Genomic DNA, 21,776 nt, shown 5'->3' with positions numbered 1-21,776 from the left:
AAGTTTCATCAACAATCAATCACAAGAGGAGCCAGATAAGTAAATGTCTTTTTGGAAAGCGACCTGACTTCAGTGAACTTTCTCACTGTGGTTCATTGCTATATTGTGTGACCCAAGAAAGAAGAAAAAGAGTTGTTTCCAAATGAATCCATTTGTCTAGGTAGACTGGGGAACTCTTTGGACAAACACATCTGCCAAAATGACTGAGTTTGATGTAGAAAGCAGCAGAAAATATTTCCTCTGGAGGGAGATGCATACGTTCCCCCGGACTTTTAAAAACCCCCTCTCACCTGTCTCACACAGGACACCAGTGTAACCCGGTTCACACACACAGGTGAAACTGCCAGCGCCCTGTACACACAACGCGTCGTTGAGGCACGGTCTGTCTTTGCACTCGTCAATGTCTGTAACACACACAAACACACACCCAGGGACAGAGAGACACGCTCATGGAATATTTACTCAGCTGATTAATATATCCGCCACCCTGCTCCCCTCACTCTGCAAGTATGTGCTGCTGGCTGTGAAAGGTATTAGAAGAGGTTTGATACATGTGGGAATAGGCACAGAAGCTCCAGAGAGACTGGACCAAGATATTCTAAAATACTTTTTGTTGTTTTTTAAACTGCTTAATGAGGTACACAATACCTTAATTAATCAGAGTAGTTACTTAGTGCATGCAGATGGTAAAAGAAAAAGTGTGGAACTTTTAAAATACAGTAAAAATGGGGTATTTTGCTATTGCGTAAAATGATATATACTGTTATGTGCTGTTACTTCACATTTTAACAATCTTTACATTTCCATGTGATTAGACAGTATTCTAGAAAGAAGAAATAAAAAATGTAATTGTAACCGCAGTATATACCAGCTTTAAGGCAAAGTGTCTTTTGTACCTGTTTCACACTGAATCCCAGTGTATCCACGGGGACAGTGACAGATGAAACTATTAATCTGGTCTTCACAAGTCCCTCCGTTCTGGCAGGGATATGAGGCACACTCATCGACATCTACAGAGTCAGGGAGAAATACAAAGGGAGTAGTATGTCTCTTTTAATTAGAAGAAAACATCTGGCCGAGGTCAGTTAGTAAGGTAATTTCAGAGGAGAATGCAACAGATTGACATGAAGCTGATACAAGGATTTAAGGAAATATCCGGGGGTTCGTTTGGCAAGTATTTAGTTACAAGTCGACATTATTTTTCCTGGCTGATCTCAGGTTGACAGGTATTCACTCACGGTGTGCAGTGTGTGTCAAGCACAACAGAGCAGGAAGAGGTGTCAACCATAACTCACCAATCTGGCATCGTCGGCCGGTGAAGCCAGCCAAGCAGGAGCAAGTGAAGGAGGGGTTGCCTGTAATACAGTCATCGATGCACTGGCCTCCGTTCAGACATGGTCGCAGGTGTGGGCACACTGATGCTGTAGAGAGAGGTCAATGTAACAGAAATCCTAAAAGCAAAAGTATTAAAAGTAGAAGCCCAGGAGTAGAAGAAGCAGGTCTCACCGGAGTTATTGCAGCCTCCTACTTCCACATTTGCATCATCTATACGGAAGACCCATTTGCCTGGGTAGCCCACATTGGTGGTTCCCTCAACGTTCACCACATCAGCTGTACGAGAGCCGGGGATGTTGAAATAGCGCTTGCCATCACCAGCATTGAAACCTGCCTGGGAAGAGGCAGACATCACAAAAGACAGCTGAATCAGAGTTTAGACACCTGAAAAATGTAGTTTGCATCTTCACAGGAAGCAGATCATACTGTACATTACAAATTCTGACCGACACCTTAAGCAAAAAAAAAGAAAAAAGAAATCATGATCTTACCTGTGCTGCAATCCCTCCCAGCCCAGCCAGGTTTCCTCCACTGCTGGCATGCATGCCTGTGGTCCAAGTGATGTTATTGTACTGGAATATAGTGAAGGAAAGCTCTCCATCTGTAATAAGCACCACTTGGAAAGTATTTACCTGCATAGAGAGAAACAGGCTTGGTTAAACCATTTTCTAATTTCTATGAAATTTGGTAATAATGCATGCATCTGAAAGACTGCTCATGTTAATGGTACAGATTCCTAAATCTCAGTCAGACTAGAGACATAATACACTCATCTGGGCCGGTTGTTGAATCAGATAGCAAAAAAAAGTCACAATTACCATTAAAATGAAATCCAATAGCTCTGCTTTCCAACCACATATTATATACCAATTTTAACTGGTAACAACAAGGCTATTTCCTGGGACTTTGAGATTATCTAAGCCAGTGACTCCCAATAGTTCATTCCTATTAGATGAGCTCAAATATAATAATCCAAATGTATTCATTTCAGTTGGTTTTAAAGTGGATGTTTGGTAAAACTACATAAAGTGGATATTGTTATGTTTTTTTCATACAAGTTTGCATTCTTACTACTACCACTTGGAGTGACAGAGGCTGGATCTTTCAACCATTTACTCATTACATTTAGCATGCAAACTAGTTTTCATTCACTCTCAGTGGCGACATATGGTGTTAAGGTGTCACAGTTGACACAGGGTGGTGGAGGTGTGTATGGTACAGTTAGCCTATTGTAGCTGAAGGCTCATGGTTACTGTGACAATCATTTTACCAATTTATCAATTTCACACCAATTTAGATGATTCTAAACAACTTACTTTTTTTTTTTTAATCACAATTTTTAATCTTTCAAACAAATTGAGACACTCTACAATATTTCCATATACCCACTGGCAACTACAGCAGTGCCCCTGGTTTAAAATCACTGATGTTGATAGGTAAAACCTACACAGAGAATCATAGATGTTTAAGATGTAGCTACATGTTAGAGTGAGAGCTGTAAAGTTAAGAGTGAGTTTATACCGGTGTCAGGGAGTTGCCTCCAAAGAAAGTAACTTGGTGCCATGTACAGATGAGGAGCCAAGTTGCGTTGAAGTTGGGGAATTCAGAAAAGTACGTCCTGACATCACCTGAAGCCCTCCTCAGGATGGAGGGCTCCTGGCTCTCTCTGTAGAAGACCTTCCCTGCTCGACGGTTGTCCACATCAGCCCAGAATGGAGCCACAACCCTTCTATCCCCGGCAATTGGAAAAGCCACAGGTGTGAACTGAGACACCTCCCTCAGGAAAGATACGAGGCCATTGTTGTTAACCTGAGGAGAAGAGAGTCACAGTATGTGAATAAGGATAATATATCTGTGACTTATTTTTGTTCACCATGTCAGATGAAGCCCCTGTGACTTGTTTGGAGGGTTAGTTGGGGTTATGTGGACAAACAGAGGTGTTCTGACCTCACAGGGCAAACAGCAGCATGGGGCAGCGGACGCTCCCATAACGGATGTTTGCACATCCCATGTAGCACACAGATGCTACTTTTAGACTATGAAATGACAACAGCTGAGAAAACCAGGTTTCTGCTGCTCACGCACGCACCTGCAAAGTCATCACACCTGGAAAGATGTTCACGGCCTATAAATCCACAGATGTCTGCCAAACAACAAAGTAACCAAATAAATGAACCCATCCACCCCTCGTCCACATACTGTATATCCTCTGGGAGAAATGCACAGTCAGCACTGCAGCTGTGTACTGAAGCATGGTGAAATATTGACACATTTTAATAGGTCAACGATTGGTGTATTGCTAAAGCAATTAGGAAATGAATTCACTTATTCAATGGCCAGAAAATAAGTCAAAATCACTACTTTGACTTTCAAATGTGGGGATTTGCTGGTTTTCTCTATTTTATATCAATGCAAATTAAATGTCTTTGGATTTTGGACTGCTGCTCAGATAAATCGACAATTTGAAGACAATTGAGACAGGTATTTTTCATAATTCATTTTAAGTTGTTAGTTGCACTCATAGATTGGTTTTTATACATTTTTTTGGGGCATTCTGTTGTTATTCTTAAAGCTGCATTAATTGATTTTGTGGCCACTTGAGGGCAGCAGAACAAGCTGTAAATACAACATTGACATATTACCACCTTATACGGCTAACATGTTTGCAACTGATGCCTATTTACACATCCAACAGAGAGCATTTATTTAGAGATGTGTTTGTGTCCACCTGTAAGTCCAAAATGATTCTCCTTTGACCTCTGTTTTGGTCTGCAACAACTCCAAGGGGAAGGCTAGCTAGCTAGCTACCAGCTAGTTGCTAAATGTCGTTTGGTGCTGGGCAGATAGTATACAGTTGGTTTATTAATTATTTCCTAAAAACAGCTGCCTGCTGTGACTGGAAACAAGGTTGATAGAAGTGGTGAAACCAAAACGGTGATGTTACGGTATAAAACCAAAACAATGAGCTTAAAGACCCTAAAACAATTCTGAGGGGAAATACAAAGTTAGGTGATCATTCCCTGTGGGTTCGTCACTACAAGCAACCACTTACACATATATAAAGTGATTTCAATATAGTTATTTCATTTATGAAAACTATTGATTAGTGCAGCTTTATGATGCATTTGGAAAAAGGGATTACAAAACTGCAGTTGACAATGGTAAGGATTGCAACCAAGACAGTAAATGTCTTGTGTATTTTGCTTGTGGGTTCACTACCGTAGTGCTAGATAAAAGAGGTACTATGAGTTGAGGAAAAAGGTACAGATTATTAATACAAGAAAGATCAGATGTACATGAAGGATGTTTCTTAGGGAAGGATGTTATTTAGGGGAGAAAGTGAAAAGCCTCTAGAAGAAAAGATACATGAAGAGATTTCTGTTATAGAGTCTAAAATAGCACTTAGCAATGTGGTAAATGGTCATTTCAATGATAGATTATGAAGTAGCATTTATAAGGATCACAAACATTAGATGGTGTCAGACAGGCCGTTGCACTAAATTTTGAACATTGTAAGAAATAAGATGCTAAACTTGAGTGGAGAGAAAAATTCTACAGGCTGAAGGGTTGAAATCCCCATAAAAGGCCTTCATTCATTCATACATCATTTCTGCATATTATCAACAAGGGGAGAAGAAACAGGATAGGTGCAACTTGCACCTATCCTGTTTCTCCTAATCGCTGGTGTAAACTTTGCCTCTCTGCATTCAAGCTGAATGGCATGTGACAGTGACAAAGCAACGTCAGATGTTCTCGGCTCTGCTCGCTGCATGTATGAAAACCATAATTTGAAGGACTTTGCTGTAAAAACAGCAGAGGAAGTTTTATTTGGCACGGCACAGGGGCTAAGTTAATTGGCCGACCACAGTCTTCCCCTCTGCATCAGCGTGATGTGGTAAGACCATGGCTGATGTGGGGAAAAAGAGGACCGACTGCAGGGGCAGGGCCCAGGGGTCAGCCAGAGCGCCATCTGATACCGGGAGAAAAACAAGAGAGAGGGCACATGGCTGGATGAATGGAAGGATGTACATGAACTACAAACCTCCTGCACCCACATACCCACTAATGAGAGACCTGTGGTGGCAGCGGTCTGGATGTCACCCATCTTACAGCGAAATTAGTGTCGGAAATCATGCTGAACACTGAATAGAGTTTATACTAATACTGGAATATGTTTAATCGCCTAATCCAATTTCTAGTAGCATCTGGAACTGTTTAAACAAGTGTATTCCTTACTTGTTAAGAATTTTTAGGGGACTACTTTGACATGGCAACGGCCTTAGAGGAATTTAAACTGAACTTTTTCTTTGCATCACATGCTTTTCTTCTTCTCATGAATTTCAACCAGGCTATGACTAGTACAGACATCTAGTGAAGGGTGGTTGTGGATCACCCTTACAGTATGCGAGAGAGAGTGAATGGGTTCAGAGCTGCCTTGTGTTATGCTGTAACATGACCAAGTTCAGAATCACAGGGGAGAGAGGTGCGATCAGCCAACCCTGTAAGAAGCATCTCTCTCCCCATATTTCTTTCTCTCACTCTCAATGGTGCCACTCCACTCTACAACTACCTTGTTATTTTTTGGGGAATTCTCTGCCGGATATATCCAGGATTTTGCTTGGGTGGTTTTCTTTAGAGCCAAGCAATTTATGGACTAAAATAAACTTTCATCTGGCTTAAGTCAAGCCAAAGCAAACCCCAAAATGAAAAAGGTGCCCGTGGATCAGCGCAGGAAAACATTCGTTTCCCTTGTCAAAAACGGAGGTTTCACAGTTACAAGCTTGTACAATTATTTGACGAGACCGAAGGAAGTGACTACTCTGTGCACTTGGCCTGTCACCTTAGCCTCGGCTCACCTTCATCTCCGAAAAGTTTGATTGAGGCAATAAATCCTGTCTGGTCCATAGTGCTAGTGATGTGGAGGTTTGGTTTAAATGATCTAATGTAGGCAAATGTATTCAACAACAAAAAAATGATTAGCAAAGCACAGAATTTGGAATTGCAGAGGAAAAATACTTTCATTTAAAGTTATACAAGTTGAAGACAATTTTGATTAAAAATTTGGAATTTAAAAAAGCCTACTTCCAGTTCAAAAAATATGTATACTGTTGCTGATGAAAACCCTAAAACTACAATTTTGTAATAAAGAAAGGTAAGTGCTGCAGAAAGAAACATAGCATGCCAACCAAAGACTTCTAATGACTGTATGTGAATACATATTTAATCAAGTTTTAGGCTCAAAGTCTCAATTGAATAGTTTGATATTTTGGGAAATACACTCACTTGCTGTTTTTTTTTTTTGCCGGAAGTTAGATGAGAAGATGTACCAGACTCTTTCTCGGCTGGGTGCGTTGACTTCCTAGAGTCTTGTCATCACTGTGAGCTAAAAAGGCAACCAGCGGAGACTCCAGGAAGTCACTGCACCCAGACAAGAAATAACCCTCTGGAAAAACCATAACTTGTTGTTTTTACACAAACAAGCTTCCAGTGATATGCTCAGCTAAGCTAAACATCTCTTGGCTGTAGCTTCATAGTTAACAGAAAGACATTAAAACAGTGAACATGTGTATTTCTCAAAACGCAGAAGTGTTCCTTTGAAGTGCATCACTTACTTTGAGACTTTAGGGCATTTTCTGCTTTTTTAAAGTATGTGGGGATATATCTTGTCCATGGTAGATGAACTGTTCTAACATCACTTTGCCACATCTCTCATCCCACACACGCATATAAAAAGTACCCATGCAGAGTACAAAGAATAAAACTTGATGCACACATTTTTGGGCCATACATAGCGGTGAGTAAGAGTGAGTGAATGAAAATGCTCAAACTGAAGTGTTGAAGCTCTTTTGAAGAGCAGATGAGCACTAGCAGATGTGCAATGTGTGATGAGTGCAGTTATACTTCAGCACATTCTTGGCAGGATCTTTTCAAAAGGTATTTGAATTTTGTTTAAATGTAGTTTATTTCTAATTACATACAAATGCTACGTGATCTTGAGCATTTAAGTACTATAAGTACACATTGCAGCATTTAAAAATGAACAAAAAGCATTAGAAAAGCTTGTCTGTGTCTGTTTATGTATCTACAATAAGGTTAATATTTCAAAAATACCTTTGATCATAACCATCTTTTCTCACATCTGCTTTTAAACTTGTGTTCTATCCTCCTTCATGTTCTTTACACTGGCCATCCGTAAGAGCAGTTAATCCGTGAACTGCATTGTTTGGAAGCCCCTAAGACGCTTTGCAGATCCATCTGTGTTCTGTTAAAGTGATTGGTCATTTCTCAGATAAAGCAGCTGGACAGTTCCAGGGGAAAGACCCCTGCCATGTTATCTGAGGCGTGGGAGAAGGGGAGGGGGGGACCTGGAGGAGGAGAGATCCCAGCAACATGTGAAAACTCCCAGACACAAACCATAACAGAGGGACAGCCTGGTTACCAGGAGGCAGAAGTGGGACTGGAGCAGGTCCAAGTCAGGAGGGGACACATGTTTGTACAGGGATTTGTTGGGTCTGTTGATGCGACATTAGAGACTTCTGTAATCAAGTTGCACATGGCTGTGACAGTCTTTAAATCCCCTGCTGTATTTCTTGATCACAACCGCTAAAAATAAGATGTCTACAGGCGGGAACATAGACTGATAGATGAAAGGGATCTGCAGTGAGGGGTTTAAAGGTGTGTGAATTGCTAAACAGAATCAGTTATGATAATAAAGTAAGACAGCACCAACCAACCATCTAAAATCAGTTTAGTTCTCTAGCTTCCATGTGGTGGTAGCCCAGAGGCTTGGAACAAACCCCTGGGAGAAACTATTTACACAATTGTATCCCCTGACTGAAATATTAACTGTTCAAAGCAGCTCTCTGGTGGCAGAGATCACCATGTGGTCGGTGCGCTTTACAGCAGATGTGTAATGGATTCAGGTGAGGCATTTCAAATGAGCGTGACTGTAATTTCAAGTGCCTGTCACAATCTGTTATGCCTTGCGTGACTACAGAATTACAGTCCAATGAGATGCAGGGTATCACATCACAACTAACACAGCACATTTCAGAGTGTTGAGTTCTCAGACTTTGATCTCTATCAGATGATAATTCAATCTAAGAACAACAAGCCAAATCTTTTTAATTTGACTAGTGAGTAGTATTAGTACAATAGCAGTGATGCGCTGGAATTCACTGCAAAACTGGGAAGAAACACAACGTAACTACTAATATACAGAAGCTCCAGATCAGTGAGTTTATAACTCTTTAGAAAGACACTCAAACACCCCACTTAAAAATACTGTGCCGCTGTCCGTGCACAAGAGTTTTAAAAATTGTCTTCATTGGGAGACTGACCTCACCCCCATGGCTCAGATGCTTAGATTAGAAAGATGACCTTTGACCTTGCCCATTGTTGCCATGGTTCTTCAGGCTCCCCTGCCCATGGTTTGAACAGGGAGGAGGCAGGCGGGGCTCAGAGCGCGGAGGAGGGGATTCGGAGATCGAAACGCGGATGCATAACCGCAACAGGTGGTGTTGATTTAAGGGAGTTCTGCCTTTCCATGCGCTGGAACTGAACCCAATACATGACAAAGGCAGATCAAAGTGTGTTTCACTGTGGTGCGCGAAAATCCTTGTCAAACCATTCGGCTTCCTCCCATGAGCACTGTTTCTCTCTCTCTGGCGTGCATATCCCCCCCCCCCACTCTCTCTGAAAAGGAACTGCTCACAGATGCTCCGCGGCAACAGTAAGAACACAAACTGTCATTTCCTTTAACAGCTCATCGTGGACTTATTAGAACGGGGCTTACCACTGTTCTGCTAATAGTTTCTTTCGCACTCTCCCTCTGTGCACTTGAGAGCCCTCAGAGTGTGAGGAGGGCAGATGAAAAGAACGTCATGAAGGATTATGATTCCACCCGTGGGGGGAAAACACGATATTCTACAAATGAGGTTACACACCAGAGCTTGTGAGCGCACGCAAACATATACAAACTCTCAAAAGGCACTGCAATGTAGTATTTGGCTGAATGCCAAATCTCATCTCCCTGAGGCTCTTATACAATCCACACCATGTCAGTTTCAATTGCCAACTGCAAAGTGCATGCACACACATACACACATGCTGACATATAAATACATGATCACACACATATCAGTAAAAACACACACCCACACATATCAGTAAAAACACACACCCACACACATATCAGTAAAACCACACTGCTCTGTACTCACATAGAGTCCTGTGTGCCTGTCTCCAAAGAAGGGGAAAGCAACAGAGATCTCCACGAGCCTGGAGCCTCCGTCGTCCTGAGAGATGGTCTGGGAGTCCCCCTTGTCCTGGCCAAAGGGGTAGAAGTCCTCCAAGGGCACAGCGAGTTCCACCCCAGGCAGCAGGTCCAGGGAGAGCAGGGTGCAGAAGCAGGGCAGCAGGGCTTGCAGCACCAACACCATGGCCTCAGCCACCCAGGGATGGAGCTGACAGCAGGCACCGCAGAGGGGAGGGTGGAGCACACACACCTGAGGCAAACAAGAGCAGAGCAGAACAGGACACGAGTGTACGTTCCTCCTCTCAACCACAGCAGTCTGAATCCTCCCCTGACTGCTCTCTGGCTCTGCCTCTTTCTCCCCTCTCTTGTCCTTTAGTAGTGAACTGGGCTTCTTGTGTGAGACAGGGGAATACTGTAGATTCCTTGCATTCTGCTTGCTGCTGGGTACTGCATGAGCTACACTCCGTCTCACTGAAATGAAACGAGGGAAGGAATGAAAGAGGGGGAGCAGCGTGATTCAGCTGAGATGTGTTTTTTTTTTTGTGAACAATCCAGCGATTTGGTCCCTGATGGTCAGCTTAGAAATATCCTCAATAAAAGCTCTATTCTGCCTGCCAAAGGAGTTCTTTCAGTTTTGGCCCCACCTCCCCCACAGGGATTCACTACCTTGCATAATTAGCTACTTCCAGCCAATAGTTGAAAAGAGGCCGGTAACTGGATAACCACTGGGCGGATCTATGATAATCAAAGGGCTGCTTTAAAGAAACTCTGACAAGATTTTTCTCTTTCAGTGAAACTTGTACTTTACAGTTACCAAGGCATATGCAAGGTTATACAGTGAGAAGACATGCATGTGCACTGTTGCAAAATGCAACACTGTACAGTTGTTATGAGTGAGAGAAAGAACCTAAGTGAGAGAAAGAGTGAAAAGGAGTTCACTGGCTTTTAAGACACTTACACACAGCAGATGTATGTGTGGATGAATACACCCAAACACACGGAGAACACAATGTATTTGTGTTTTCTAATTATCATAGGGAAGACCACACATCATCTGAAGATTTTAGGGTTGTGAAGGATTACAGACGGATTGCCAGTGAAACTTTCAAGGAATGACGATCCCCACAGACCTTGGAGTCTGCAACGATCTTTGAAAGAAAACACTTAAGACAGCACTGGCAACAGAGAGCGAAGGTCATTCTCTCACCCACAACACTAAATCCACAAAAGCTTTTAATGGTGCGAACCAAACGCCAGTACTCCCATGCCATGAAAAGGCAGTGCTGTCCTTCACCGAGTTCACAGAACACAACAATATTGTGTGGCCACAGTAGAATAAACATCATCGATTATTTCAACATCTTTCATCAAACAAAATTGTATAATTGAGCTCTGATACACCCACTTTATTATAAACAATCACAGCTTTTGCAAACACTATCATCGATTGAGTCAAATACAACACAATAGAATAAATGAGAATCATTTTGACTGCCTGAAACACTGATTAATCACAGCACCAGGAACATATGCAAACAATTATTGTAAATATTTGAATGTATATTCTCATTAGGATACACAAAGTGTGATTATGACATACAAAATTGGTAAATGATCAATATGACAAATGAGTTTAGAAACAATAACAAAAGTATAATGAAGAACCAACTCAGGAAACTTTTGATCACATTGTTTCCTAAAAAAAATGACACAGCATAAACAGACTTAGAAACGCCAACTGCAGCGAGCTAGAGGAAATCCTTAAAACAATATGGCACATCCAGTCCACTTATGAACAAAACCTTCATTGTTTGTTGTTGTTGAATTTTCCTGCAGATTAATGTAATCCGGTGTGCACATGTGCATGGGTGGGAGCAAACGCCTTAGGAGTGTGTTTGTGTGTGCGTGTGTTCCCATGTGCGGACGTAGCTTGTAACATAATGTTGTTGGGAAGCTGCCAGAGGAACAGTGAATGAGGAAGCCAGAGGTGCTAAATACTTGACTCTGCCTACACACCAGGTTGGAGCATCTGATTGAAATAGGCCTGTCGTCTTCTTGTCTCCTGATCTAGCTGCTCTTTCAGAGTCAGCACCTATTACACACAAAGAAACAGAAAAAAATGTGAAGGTAGCTAGACAAACTACAAATGCCCAGACATTGAAACTGTAGTACAAAAGAAAGACCTTTCCATCAAATGATCCACACTTAGAATTAAAATACCTGTTCCTCCAGGCATTTGACCCTCTGGCGATGGGCCTTCTCTCTGGTCTCCAAGGCCTGCTCTGCTTGGAGCTGGCTGTCTCTCAGACGCTCCGTCTCCATATCCAACTCCTGATGATGGCGGGCTGTCACCTCCAGGAGGCGCTGTGCATGAGAATGCTCCAACTGGGAGATTTGGGCCTGAAGACAGTTCAGTTATGAAAATAGAGTATAAGAAAAAAAGGTAGGTAAGTGTCATCAGAGGTTGAGCAGAAGGGGGACACGTGTTAATAGATATGGCGGATCTTTATTGGATAGGTGTAAGCAAACAAACCCAGTTTCTCTAAAATGAAACAGCAGCAGTTTCCCTTTGACAATTAGGACTGATATGCTATTGCTGTTCAAATGCAACTTGTCAGAGCAAGATTTTCATGCATGCGAACGCTACCTAATGCACCCACTGAAGCTGATTCAATAAAGTTAGAGAGGGTTCCAGATTAATACAAACATTTTAATATTCTTAAATATTACACAAGTTACAGTAATGTTTTTATTTATGCCTTATTTGTTTGAGAAATTGAAAGACATGCTATGTAAATGTACTAGATAAAAACATACTTCTGTGAAAATGTTAGATTTCTCTAATGATGTCACTAGTCAATCACTGGCTGTGTGATGTCAGTTTTCTATCTAATTCTGCTAAATGTCTGTGAAGCTGTTTTTTAAGCTGCATTTACTACTGGTGAATATTTTTAACATCAATCAAACATTTAACATATCTTGTTAACTTATTGCTTGACTGGCATAGTTTGACAGAGAGTAATTGATTGTTCTGTACTACTCATTAATACCAAAGTATTTCAGTAGTGACAGTAAGTAGAGGACTCATCACTGGCTATAATTCAGCAGCCTCTCACCTGCATTGTCTGCTCTTCATCCTGCTTCTTCGCCAGCTCCTGTTCCAGGATGCGGACTGTGTGTCCCAACTGCTCCTTCTCTCTGGCTGCCGACACCTCCTGCTCCTCCCTCCTCAGCCTCTCCATCTCCACCTGACAACAACACGAGGGTGACATAATGTGAACGACTTTACCATCATTGTTCTGCACTCATGTGCCTTCCTGTAATGAGTGTAGCAGAAGCCAAGCTCAGAGCCTCTTGGTTCTCACAGTCCACCTACATGTTTCCATCACTTCAAGATCACTTTGTACAACGGAGAAGGAGAAAAATATGTGGACAATGGATCAAACAATATTACGCTAATTATTTCAATTATCTCCTCCTGCAAAGAATAATGTAACTGCCCATTTATGTGCCCCAATGCTTCTGCAACTGCACGTCTTCACTTGATTCAGAATGTGGCAGCACGGCTTCTGACCGACACTAAACACATATTACTTCAGTCCTGGCATCTATATGTACATGGGCTTCCAGCAGTTTTAGAATTGACTTTAAGATGTTTTTAATTACATTTTAAAGCCCTTTGTGGTTTGGCTCCGTCATATATTTCAGATCTTTTACCTCATATTAAGCAGAAGGACTTTTCAGGTCTCCTTACAAAAAGCTGTTAAATGTTCTGGGATCCTGCCTTTACTGTTTCAGCTGTAACATTATGAAGCAGCTCATCATCAGCACTATCAGTGCTATAGCTTGTTTGTATTTTTAAAACTTCTTACTCTTGCTTATATTGTTTTTTACAAAACATAACACACAGCTTTTAGCTAATATGTCTCTTCTGACTTTAAGGAAGTGCCGTACTAAACCACTGCAGCATTTTTTAATGATTGTTTTTATTATGATTTATTGTATTTCATGGTAATCCATGTGTATTTTTAACTGTGAGTTAGACAAATTCCAACAAGTTTAATTGGACTAATCCTAAAAATTAGGGATTATGGAACATTTAGATATTTTGGGAAAAATAACTGACCGTTTCCAGTTTTTTATGCTAAGCCACGTTAGCTTCATATTTACCATACAGACAAAGAAAGAATCAACCTATTTTCCAGAAATATCAAACTCTTGGTATAAGTAGAGTGCAGCAGATAGGTGAGCTCACCCTCTCCAGTGTTTTTCTGAGTGCTGACTTGTCTTTAGCAAGGCGTGTCAGCACCCTCTCCATCTCCGCTCTCTCACTCTGTAGCTTTTGCAAAGAGCTCTGAAGATTGTTGACCTTGTCCTGGAGTTCCTCCTTCTCTCGCTGCAGCTGCTGGGAGCTCCCCTGGGCCTGCAGTTCAGCTTCCTGCTGTTGCTTCAGGCTCTGGGAAACAGTCAGTCATGCGCACATCAAAATGGAGCCTCAACTTTTGCATCTTTATTTGCACTGGAACCTCAGTGTGACTCACCTCCTTCTGTGTCCTGCTATGCTTCTCCAGCTCAAAATATTTAAGCTCTAAGTCCTCTTGGGCTCTTTGAAGGTTCTGGATCTGCTCTGTTTGTGCGTGGTTCAGCCTCTTTCTCTCTGAAAGGGCATCTCGTGTTTTATCCAGACGTTCCTATGGAACACACATGTTGACATGCACTGTACAATGAGCCACATGATTTGCCCTTAGACTGACCCTACATCGCTCCCCTTCTTTTATATGCTGTGTCTTTTTACAATCCTTGACGTATTGTTTAACGTTGCAGGCAAGTGTTGGGAGTTTACTCTTGTATTTCACTGCAATGACCTGACAGCTTGTGGACAAATCAAGGGATTCATAACACGCAAGTCATGTTTTTGTTTGCTCAGTATCTTTCAAGTGCAGTTTCAAACTATGACCGGAAAGCTCTCCTGAGAAGCTCTTGGAAAATTAACGAGCTTGCCTGAGCCTTTTATTTGAGGTCCTTCAGGAAAACCACAGCGGCAAATGTAAATAAAAAATGCTCAGTCTGCAGCTGAGAAGGTTACATAGCTGCAGTGTAAATCAAAGCACGTCAATGGAAGCACGGCTATTCATCTTATTTTGAAGTTTCAATCAAAAATCCTTTCGGTAAGAGAGGGGAAAAGCTTACAAATAAAACATACACCGTGAACATGATTTGTTTTATGTTACAGAAATGGACTGTACCTGCAGCAGCCTCCGGTCCTGCTCACTGGCAGTCAGAGCCCTCTGCAGCTGTGTGATCTGCTCCTGCAGAGCTCCACTGCTGGTCCTGTTGTCACTGAGGGTGTTGGACAATTTGTGGACCTGTTCTCTCAGCTGGCTCTCATGCTGCTCAGCTCGGGCCAGTGACATGGCCAACCTCTCCTCGCTGACCCTCAGCGCTGCACCGCGGTCCTCGCTCTCACCCAACTTCCTCCTCAGCTCCGTCAGTCTTTCCTGCAGCGCCCCTGCCTCTGCATCCAGCTCTGCTGCCCTGAGCTGGGCTCTCTGTAGCTCACCTTCAAGGGTGCGCTGGGAGAGCTCCAGACGGCTCACCCTGCTCTCTGCTGCTTGGAGAGACTCCTTTAGCTTCTGTTGTTCTACATTTGCACGAGATTCTAAGCCCTGCAGGAGCTCCGACTTGTCCTGTAGAGGAATTGGCACAGGAGTTTATTAGTTGTCACTTAAGATGCTGTACGCTGTTTTGGTTATATCTATCTCTTGCTTTTGACATACTTGTAGTGCCCTGGACTCAGCCTCCGCAGCTTGTAGACCAGTCCTCAACTGAGCTACCTCCTCCTCAAGGCTTTGTTTCTCCCTCTCTGTACGACGTACTACTTCTTCCTGCAGGGAAAGGGATGTATGTGCCTCGTGCAATCGCTCTGCCATCTCTCTTTTTCCTGGAACAATATGTAAAATATGCTGTATGTCCAAACATAATTAATAACTGATATTTACTAGGTAGGGTTTTCTTACCCTGCTCTGATTGCTTCAAGGACTTCTGTAGTTGTAACAACTGGGTGGCTGACTTATCCTGGCTGCCTTGAAGCTCTGTCACCTGCTGACTTAGAACAACTATCTGAGCCGTGGCTTCATCCTGAGGGAATAACACACGTGTATGAGATCAAAAGTGCCAACATTTAGCTGAAATATAAACACAACAAATGTAATAAGGGAATTAAATTAAAGATTGTTGAACTGTTTAGGTGGTCTGGAAAGCAAGACAAATTCAAGGTCAACAATCCCACTCACAGAGTTTGAGGTTTGTGTCCTTGAGCCTTTATTACGTTATTAAGAAGTTCAAATATACCCTGTCTCTTTGTGTGTCCCTGAATTTCTGCTGGAATTCCTGCAGGGCTGTATGCACTGAGTCCACATCCAGCTCTTCATCTTCACCACGAGACAAGGGCAGCACAGCTCCGTCTGTCTCATTGTCTACCCCTAACCAGAGAACGCACTTATTAATGCAGCTTATAGCAAAAAATCTTATTTTTAAGTGCATGACCATACCTTTTACTTGCAGGTGGTTTCTCCAGGGAGAGGGAGACCGTCTACGGAACCCAGGTGTGCCTGAAAGCCTTGGACGGCTGGTGCCAACAGTGCGGCGCACAGCTGAATACATCCCCGCCAACTTGAGCTCCAGGTCCCTGTGTTTGGCATGGCTAAGGCCCAGCTGTTCTTCCAGGCCCTGGAACTTGCTTTCAGTAAAGCCAACCTGCACTGAGAGTTCCTTGACCTTGATCCCAGCGTCTTCTAGTGCTTCCTCTAGCTGGGCAGTGGTTTCTCTGTGCCTCTGGTCACACTGCTGCTGATAAGCCTCTCTTTCCTGCAGCAGCTCTCGGTTCTGATGCTCCGATGTCTCCAGCTCCACCACACGGCGCTGCAGACATGAAACCTGCACAACCACACAGAACAGAGTCACCTCATTTTTGTCTACTAGTCATGCATGTATGTGTTACTATGTCATAAGTAGTATACAGATCATAACTAGGGTACTTTTAGGTGATTTATAAACTTTAACAATTTGAAGACAAAAAAGACACAATTGTCTGCAAGCTGTTTACATTTAGCCGCTTACTTTTGTTTGCAGTTTTTATTGTACACAGGACAAGGAAAGCCATGTGACTGGGTGGTAGGTTATATTAAGAGAGTTACGTTTAAAAGGATGCCACGTTTGCAGAAATATGGACAGCAGACTGAACATAGTTCTAACTCCAGCAGTGAAAACAGTGTTTAACACTACGGTGTCATTCCTGAAGAAACATGCCCTGTTATCTAGTGACCAACACTTCACTGTGGAAATAATAGGGACCTGGCTTCTGTAAAGGGTTAATGTTCTTTGAGCTGACAAGTTTGTCATGTTCACTGATAGGGTTTCTAAACTGTATCATAAGGGGAACAAGAGTCATGACTGAGGCATACAATTAAACAACAATATACTTTGGAAATATATCTTTTCAAATGTTATAGTAGAGGGCTGAGATGCTTCATATGTAAAAAAGGTCATAGGATATTTCAAAGACTTAGTCTGAAAAAAGGTTCCTTACCAGAATTATCATATCATAACAATGAGGAATGCATTTGGAGTTGCCACTTGAAAAATACAAAAGTATGCCATACATTCACTTGACTACACCATCTGCTGTGGTCATGATAATTTAGGGACCCAAAGAATGTGGTTATGGGGCAGAAGAGGTTAAAAAAACTATTTTATAGAATATAAAGCCTAATTTTTTATAAATTGCTGTTATATATGAGGTATATTCACAAACTATTTCAAAGTAAAACCCATCGCTGTTACAGCAGAATATACAGTGTGTTAGGGTTCATGTTTTTAGTCTATGCATGAGTATGGCAGGTATTCTTATGCAAAGGTGGAAGGTTTGCTCTAGCATGTTATTAAGAGACTCATTCTACCTCATTGAGCGCTGCTTCCCTGCCAGCCTCGCACTCCAGCACTCTCTGCTTGAGAGTGAAAGCCTCACAACGTGCCTCCTCCTCCTTCTGCTCCTCCTGACATACCCGGGCTTGCAGCTCTCTCAGCTCCTGTTTCTGGCGGCTGTTCTCGCCTTCAAGGACCTTTAACTGCTCATGTTAACACAGCACATAGTACTTGAAGGTAATCCTTTATTTAAAATAAATCAGATGGAAAGCAGTTACCTCAATAATCTTTCACCTGTCTACGCAGCTCCTGCAGATCTCTGCGTGCCTGCAGGCGAGACTTCTCCAGCTCTCTCATACTGCTCCGTAGAGTGGATGCCTCTTGGTGCATCGAGCTCCTACATTCCTCGGAGACAGACACTTTCTGCTCCCTCTCCTCCAAGGCTCGTCTCAAGCTAGTCAAAAAATGTTTAACATACAGTCACCATCCACAAATATCCACTGCAGCAAACAAACTAGAAACACTACTGAAGCCATACCTGCTGTTGTCACTCTCTGCTCTCTTAATAAAAGCTCTTAGTTCCTGGTTAGAGGCTTGGATAGCCTCTTTCTCTCTGGTCTCATCACCCAGGAGCCTTCTCAGGTCTAGAGCTTCTTTCCGTTGCTTGTCCCGCTCCTGTGCACACTCCTGGAGCTCTCTGTGGGCTTCAATCAGCTCCCTTCGCCCTTTAATTAGCCCATCCTCTGTCTCTTGCAGATGCCGACGAAGGCCCTCTAACTTCATGTCCAGATCATGGAGAATAAAGTTATAATATGTCAATGACGATAAATTAGGAGGTCTTATGAATAAACAGTAAACCTCTTATTAATGAGGTTAATAGACCAACTCCCATCTAGAAATACTAAGGCTTTTTTTCTTGTTGCTGGTTTCGTAATTGGTTGCCCATTTAAGAATTTATTTGGTTATTTCAAATGGATATAAACTTAGTTTCATGTAAGAGTGACTTTAAAAAGAAATATAAGACTTAAACAGTTTCAAAATAAATTCAATAACCCAACACACACAAAAGCTTTTATATTTATCATCAAAATGCATCTTAAACCTGTATTTGGCTGTTATCTACAGTACAACAAAAGCTCAAATACATGTATGTAATCATCAAAATCGAATAGGAAAAATCCTCTAGCATACTGTAAGACTGATTTTTTCTTCTTCATTGTTTGAAACTTGAAACATCTCCTATTTTAAGTGCTATCTCAAGACACTATGACCTATATTCTGTTTTATGGCAATATGTTGTGTGTAGCGGGAGAAATAGGGAGGACGGAGCTTATCTGGGCATGGTTAAGAGCCAGTTGGGCCTGTAGCCAGGTGCTGTCTCTCGCAGTGTAAAGAATCCACAGAGCAACATGATAAACAGCAGCCCCCCTGGAGGTGGAGGGAGAGGGAGGGGGGCGAGGGGAAGGGAGAGGGAGGATGAGGAGCAGGATGAGGAGGAGGAGGAGGGTTATGTTCACTGGCCACACAAGATGGTTCTTTCTCATAAACTCTAATGTGAGAAAAAACAAGCCAATGCTGATCTGGCCAATTATCCTTTATTTTATCAGATTGTTGGAGGTGTAGCAGAGGAGAAGGGCAGTTAATATGAGGGCAGCAGTGTTTTGTTATGTGGATGGGAGAGGGGGACCTGGAGTCCCAGTGGAGCCAGCCTCTCGCTGCTGCAAGGGAGAAAATAAACACTCCCCCACTGGCTTATTTACACAAGGGGTTAACTCAAACTTTGATTTCATATTATGGTACCAGGGACCGTATCCTCCACACTCTCGTTCTCCCTCTCTCCCCTTGTTTTCTTCCTCTTTCATGCTCACTAGCTTACTCTCACTCCTCCTTTGTCACTGTCTGACATGAATCCTGAGATGGGATTAGTGAAAATAATCAAACAAGGAAACGAGCGGGGGTGGAGGCCAAATATGACAGTGTCGCTGAAGCTTGACTTGATCTATGGTAGGGAGGGCTGTCCAAACCTCAAAACTCTTCTGCTCTGGCTCCACACAACCTCATTCACTATACTTTGACAAGACTAAGGAGACAGAGCGAAGACAAGATCATTTTTTGTTTTTTCATTGAAACCAAAAAGTCCCACACAGATAAACAATCCCATTTCCCAGGGAAACCAGGCTTTTAAATCAAGGCATGGTGAGGCTCTTACAACTCTGCAGTTACATCTTAATGAGGTGACTGTGAGCTTGTTATTTCACTAAAACGCCCAGCGACCCTGTGGCTGGAATTGACCTCAAGCAACCCCAAGAGATGAGATTTACAGCTCTCATTTGGCTCAGGGAGGTTATGTCCCTGGGCCAAAATTATAGTCTCTAATTGCGCTTTTATGTTTATGTTAAGGTCAATGGAACTAAATTTTTCTCCACTTGACAGGAAAAAGACACAGAAAGCGAGTGCTGAGAGGGAGTCTAAAGATTGGACACCACCTCTCCTTGTAGAATTTGGCCCTGCACACGCTGCACCTGATGGCACCCTGATGCTAGTAAAGCTCTGTGGCATTGGCCAATGTCAACAGCGGCCTATGGTAAATGGCTCTCCCTCACACTGGTTCTAATTGGTGCTAGAAGCAGATCCGTGAGCTCCCATCCTATGCCAAGCCAAACAAGCTTGTAATTTCCTATACATTTCTGTGATCCTACTGTACAAACCACCTCTGGTGACATCCATGCTATGATTTGCTTGTGCATTTCAACATCCTAACGTTTACTTAATATTGACTTAAGCTCTGTATGAGTCATTATTGGATCAGATATTGTCATACACTGGTGCCACTGAAGAGACAACCATGATTTGTGTTTAAAACAAAGTTCTCACCTCCTGTTGTGCGTGTTCTCTCTGTTGGTTCAACTCTCTGACCTGCTCAATAAGACTCTTCTTGGCATCCTCATGAGAGTTCAAAGACTCCTCAAATTGGGTCCGCAAGTCTTGCAGCTCAGATTGAAGGACAGCCTTTGCATTCTGGAACATAGAATGCATAGAGGAACATAGAGGTACACACATCAGTTAGCTGAGTTATATGTAAAGAACAAGAAAGTGACCAGAGCCAATGTGACTGTGCCATATTTTACCTTATCCTGCTCCTGTTTGCTAAGTGCCTCTCTCTGCATGCACTCAAGCTCCATGCCTGCTGTGGCCAGGTCCTGCTGCAGGGCTGCTAGCTTCTCCATGAGGGCAGCCTTCTCTGCCTCCTTCTGGGACAAAGCCTAGTCACAACAGACTGCGAGGTCAGGGCTCATTCATAATATATAGGACAAGGAATGGAACTAGCGTCTTGCGTGAGGATACTTGCAGGACATATGGCTTTTGATGATACACTGACAACAGGGAAGACACAACTTGGGATGTTGTGGTTATGAGACAATTCTCTAAAATTCTGGTTCATGAACCATCATAACAAACCTGTGAAGACCACGTCACACACCTGCTGCTTTTCACTCTCAGCCTGCAGGAGGCTTTGGTTGCAGCCCTGCTGCAGCCTGACCAGCTCCTCCTGCACCTGCTGCAGCTCCTTCTGACTGTGCACACGCTGTTCCTCACACTGTCTACGCAGCTGCTCCTCAGCCTGCTCCCGCTGCACTGTCAGCTCCGCATACTGTTGTTCCTGTTAACCACCAAAAACATACACACACACACACTCCTGATTAGTTAGTAGATACCAAAAGCATCTGATTTCAATTTTGTCAAGCCAACATAACTATGCAAGTCTTACTGTACCTTTTGCCGGCGTTCAGCTTCATGCTGCTTTCTGTGAATTTGCTCTTTGTTATTCAGGGTCAGCAGGGCATTCCTCTCCACCTGAGCCAGCTTCTCCTCCAGATTACTCCGCTCTTGTGCAGCTTGGGCAAACTGATGTTCAGCATCCACACGCATCTGAGCAGCATCCCCTGGACAGATGTATCCAATCTCTATCAAAATCCTACTCAATTACTAGATGGAGACACTCTGGATCAGCAAGATTTTATTTACAGTTTTATTTATAGGGGATACTCATCCATGTCTTTATGCGAAACATGCTATCTTAACATGACTTATCTGATCCATGTGTGTCTGTGCGGACTGGTGGGACCCTGGTCAGCTGAGAAAGCAGCCCCAGTGATCCCTCAGCCCAGCTGTTGCAGAGCTCACAGCTGAAATATGGATCTCTAGTGGGCTGTTGGAAAGGCTTCATGGCCAGGGGGCTTGGCACGGAGGACAGTGGGGT

General features: G+C 42.8%; 2 protein-coding genes across 3 annotated transcripts in view; both read right to left on the bottom strand.

The window, feature by feature from the left end:
• sned1 (sushi, nidogen and EGF-like domains 1) overlaps positions 1 to 10,818 on the bottom strand; it is a 28,530-nt gene extending 17,712 nt beyond the window's left edge. For both annotated transcript variants that reach the window (XM_028588319.1, XM_028588320.1), the window contains exons 1-7: positions 9,558 to 10,818; positions 2,857 to 3,144; positions 1,827 to 1,967; positions 1,507 to 1,669; positions 1,296 to 1,421; positions 897 to 1,010; positions 291 to 404 (exon numbers count right to left, since the gene is read on the bottom strand). In XM_028588319.1, coding sequence (XP_028444120.1) covers positions 291 to 404; positions 897 to 1,010; positions 1,296 to 1,421; positions 1,507 to 1,669; positions 1,827 to 1,967; positions 2,857 to 3,144; positions 9,558 to 9,776 — 1,165 coding nt within the window. In that variant the 5' untranslated portion in view covers positions 9,777 to 10,818. The remainder of the gene's footprint in view (positions 1 to 290; positions 405 to 896; positions 1,011 to 1,295; positions 1,422 to 1,506; positions 1,670 to 1,826; positions 1,968 to 2,856; positions 3,145 to 9,557) is intronic.
• Positions 10,819 to 10,928: 110 nt separating this feature from the next.
• crocc2 (ciliary rootlet coiled-coil, rootletin family member 2) overlaps positions 10,929 to 21,776 on the bottom strand; it is a 31,596-nt gene continuing 20,748 nt past the window's right edge. Inside the window, exons 20-36 of the mRNA XM_028588510.1 lie at positions 21,290 to 21,459; positions 20,997 to 21,176; positions 20,644 to 20,778; positions 20,390 to 20,533; positions 18,054 to 18,292; positions 17,810 to 17,969; positions 17,551 to 17,718; positions 16,144 to 16,528; positions 15,944 to 16,074; positions 15,610 to 15,730; positions 15,370 to 15,533; positions 14,839 to 15,279; positions 14,134 to 14,283; positions 13,848 to 14,048; positions 12,709 to 12,840; positions 11,813 to 11,992; positions 10,929 to 11,684 (exon numbers count right to left, since the gene is read on the bottom strand). Coding sequence (XP_028444311.1) covers positions 11,601 to 11,684; positions 11,813 to 11,992; positions 12,709 to 12,840; positions 13,848 to 14,048; positions 14,134 to 14,283; positions 14,839 to 15,279; positions 15,370 to 15,533; positions 15,610 to 15,730; positions 15,944 to 16,074; positions 16,144 to 16,528; positions 17,551 to 17,718; positions 17,810 to 17,969; positions 18,054 to 18,292; positions 20,390 to 20,533; positions 20,644 to 20,778; positions 20,997 to 21,176; positions 21,290 to 21,459 — 3,185 coding nt within the window. The 3' untranslated portion in view covers positions 10,929 to 11,600. The remainder of the gene's footprint in view (positions 11,685 to 11,812; positions 11,993 to 12,708; positions 12,841 to 13,847; positions 14,049 to 14,133; positions 14,284 to 14,838; positions 15,280 to 15,369; positions 15,534 to 15,609; positions 15,731 to 15,943; positions 16,075 to 16,143; positions 16,529 to 17,550; positions 17,719 to 17,809; positions 17,970 to 18,053; positions 18,293 to 20,389; positions 20,534 to 20,643; positions 20,779 to 20,996; positions 21,177 to 21,289; positions 21,460 to 21,776) is intronic.

Source organism: Perca flavescens, chromosome 9, assembly GCF_004354835.1.
Source record: "Perca flavescens isolate YP-PL-M2 chromosome 9, PFLA_1.0, whole genome shotgun sequence".
Lineage (NCBI taxonomy): Eukaryota > Metazoa > Chordata > Actinopteri > Perciformes > Percidae > Perca > Perca flavescens.
Note: the sequence above shows the minus strand (reverse complement) of the source record. Positions and strands in the feature narration are given on the sequence as shown.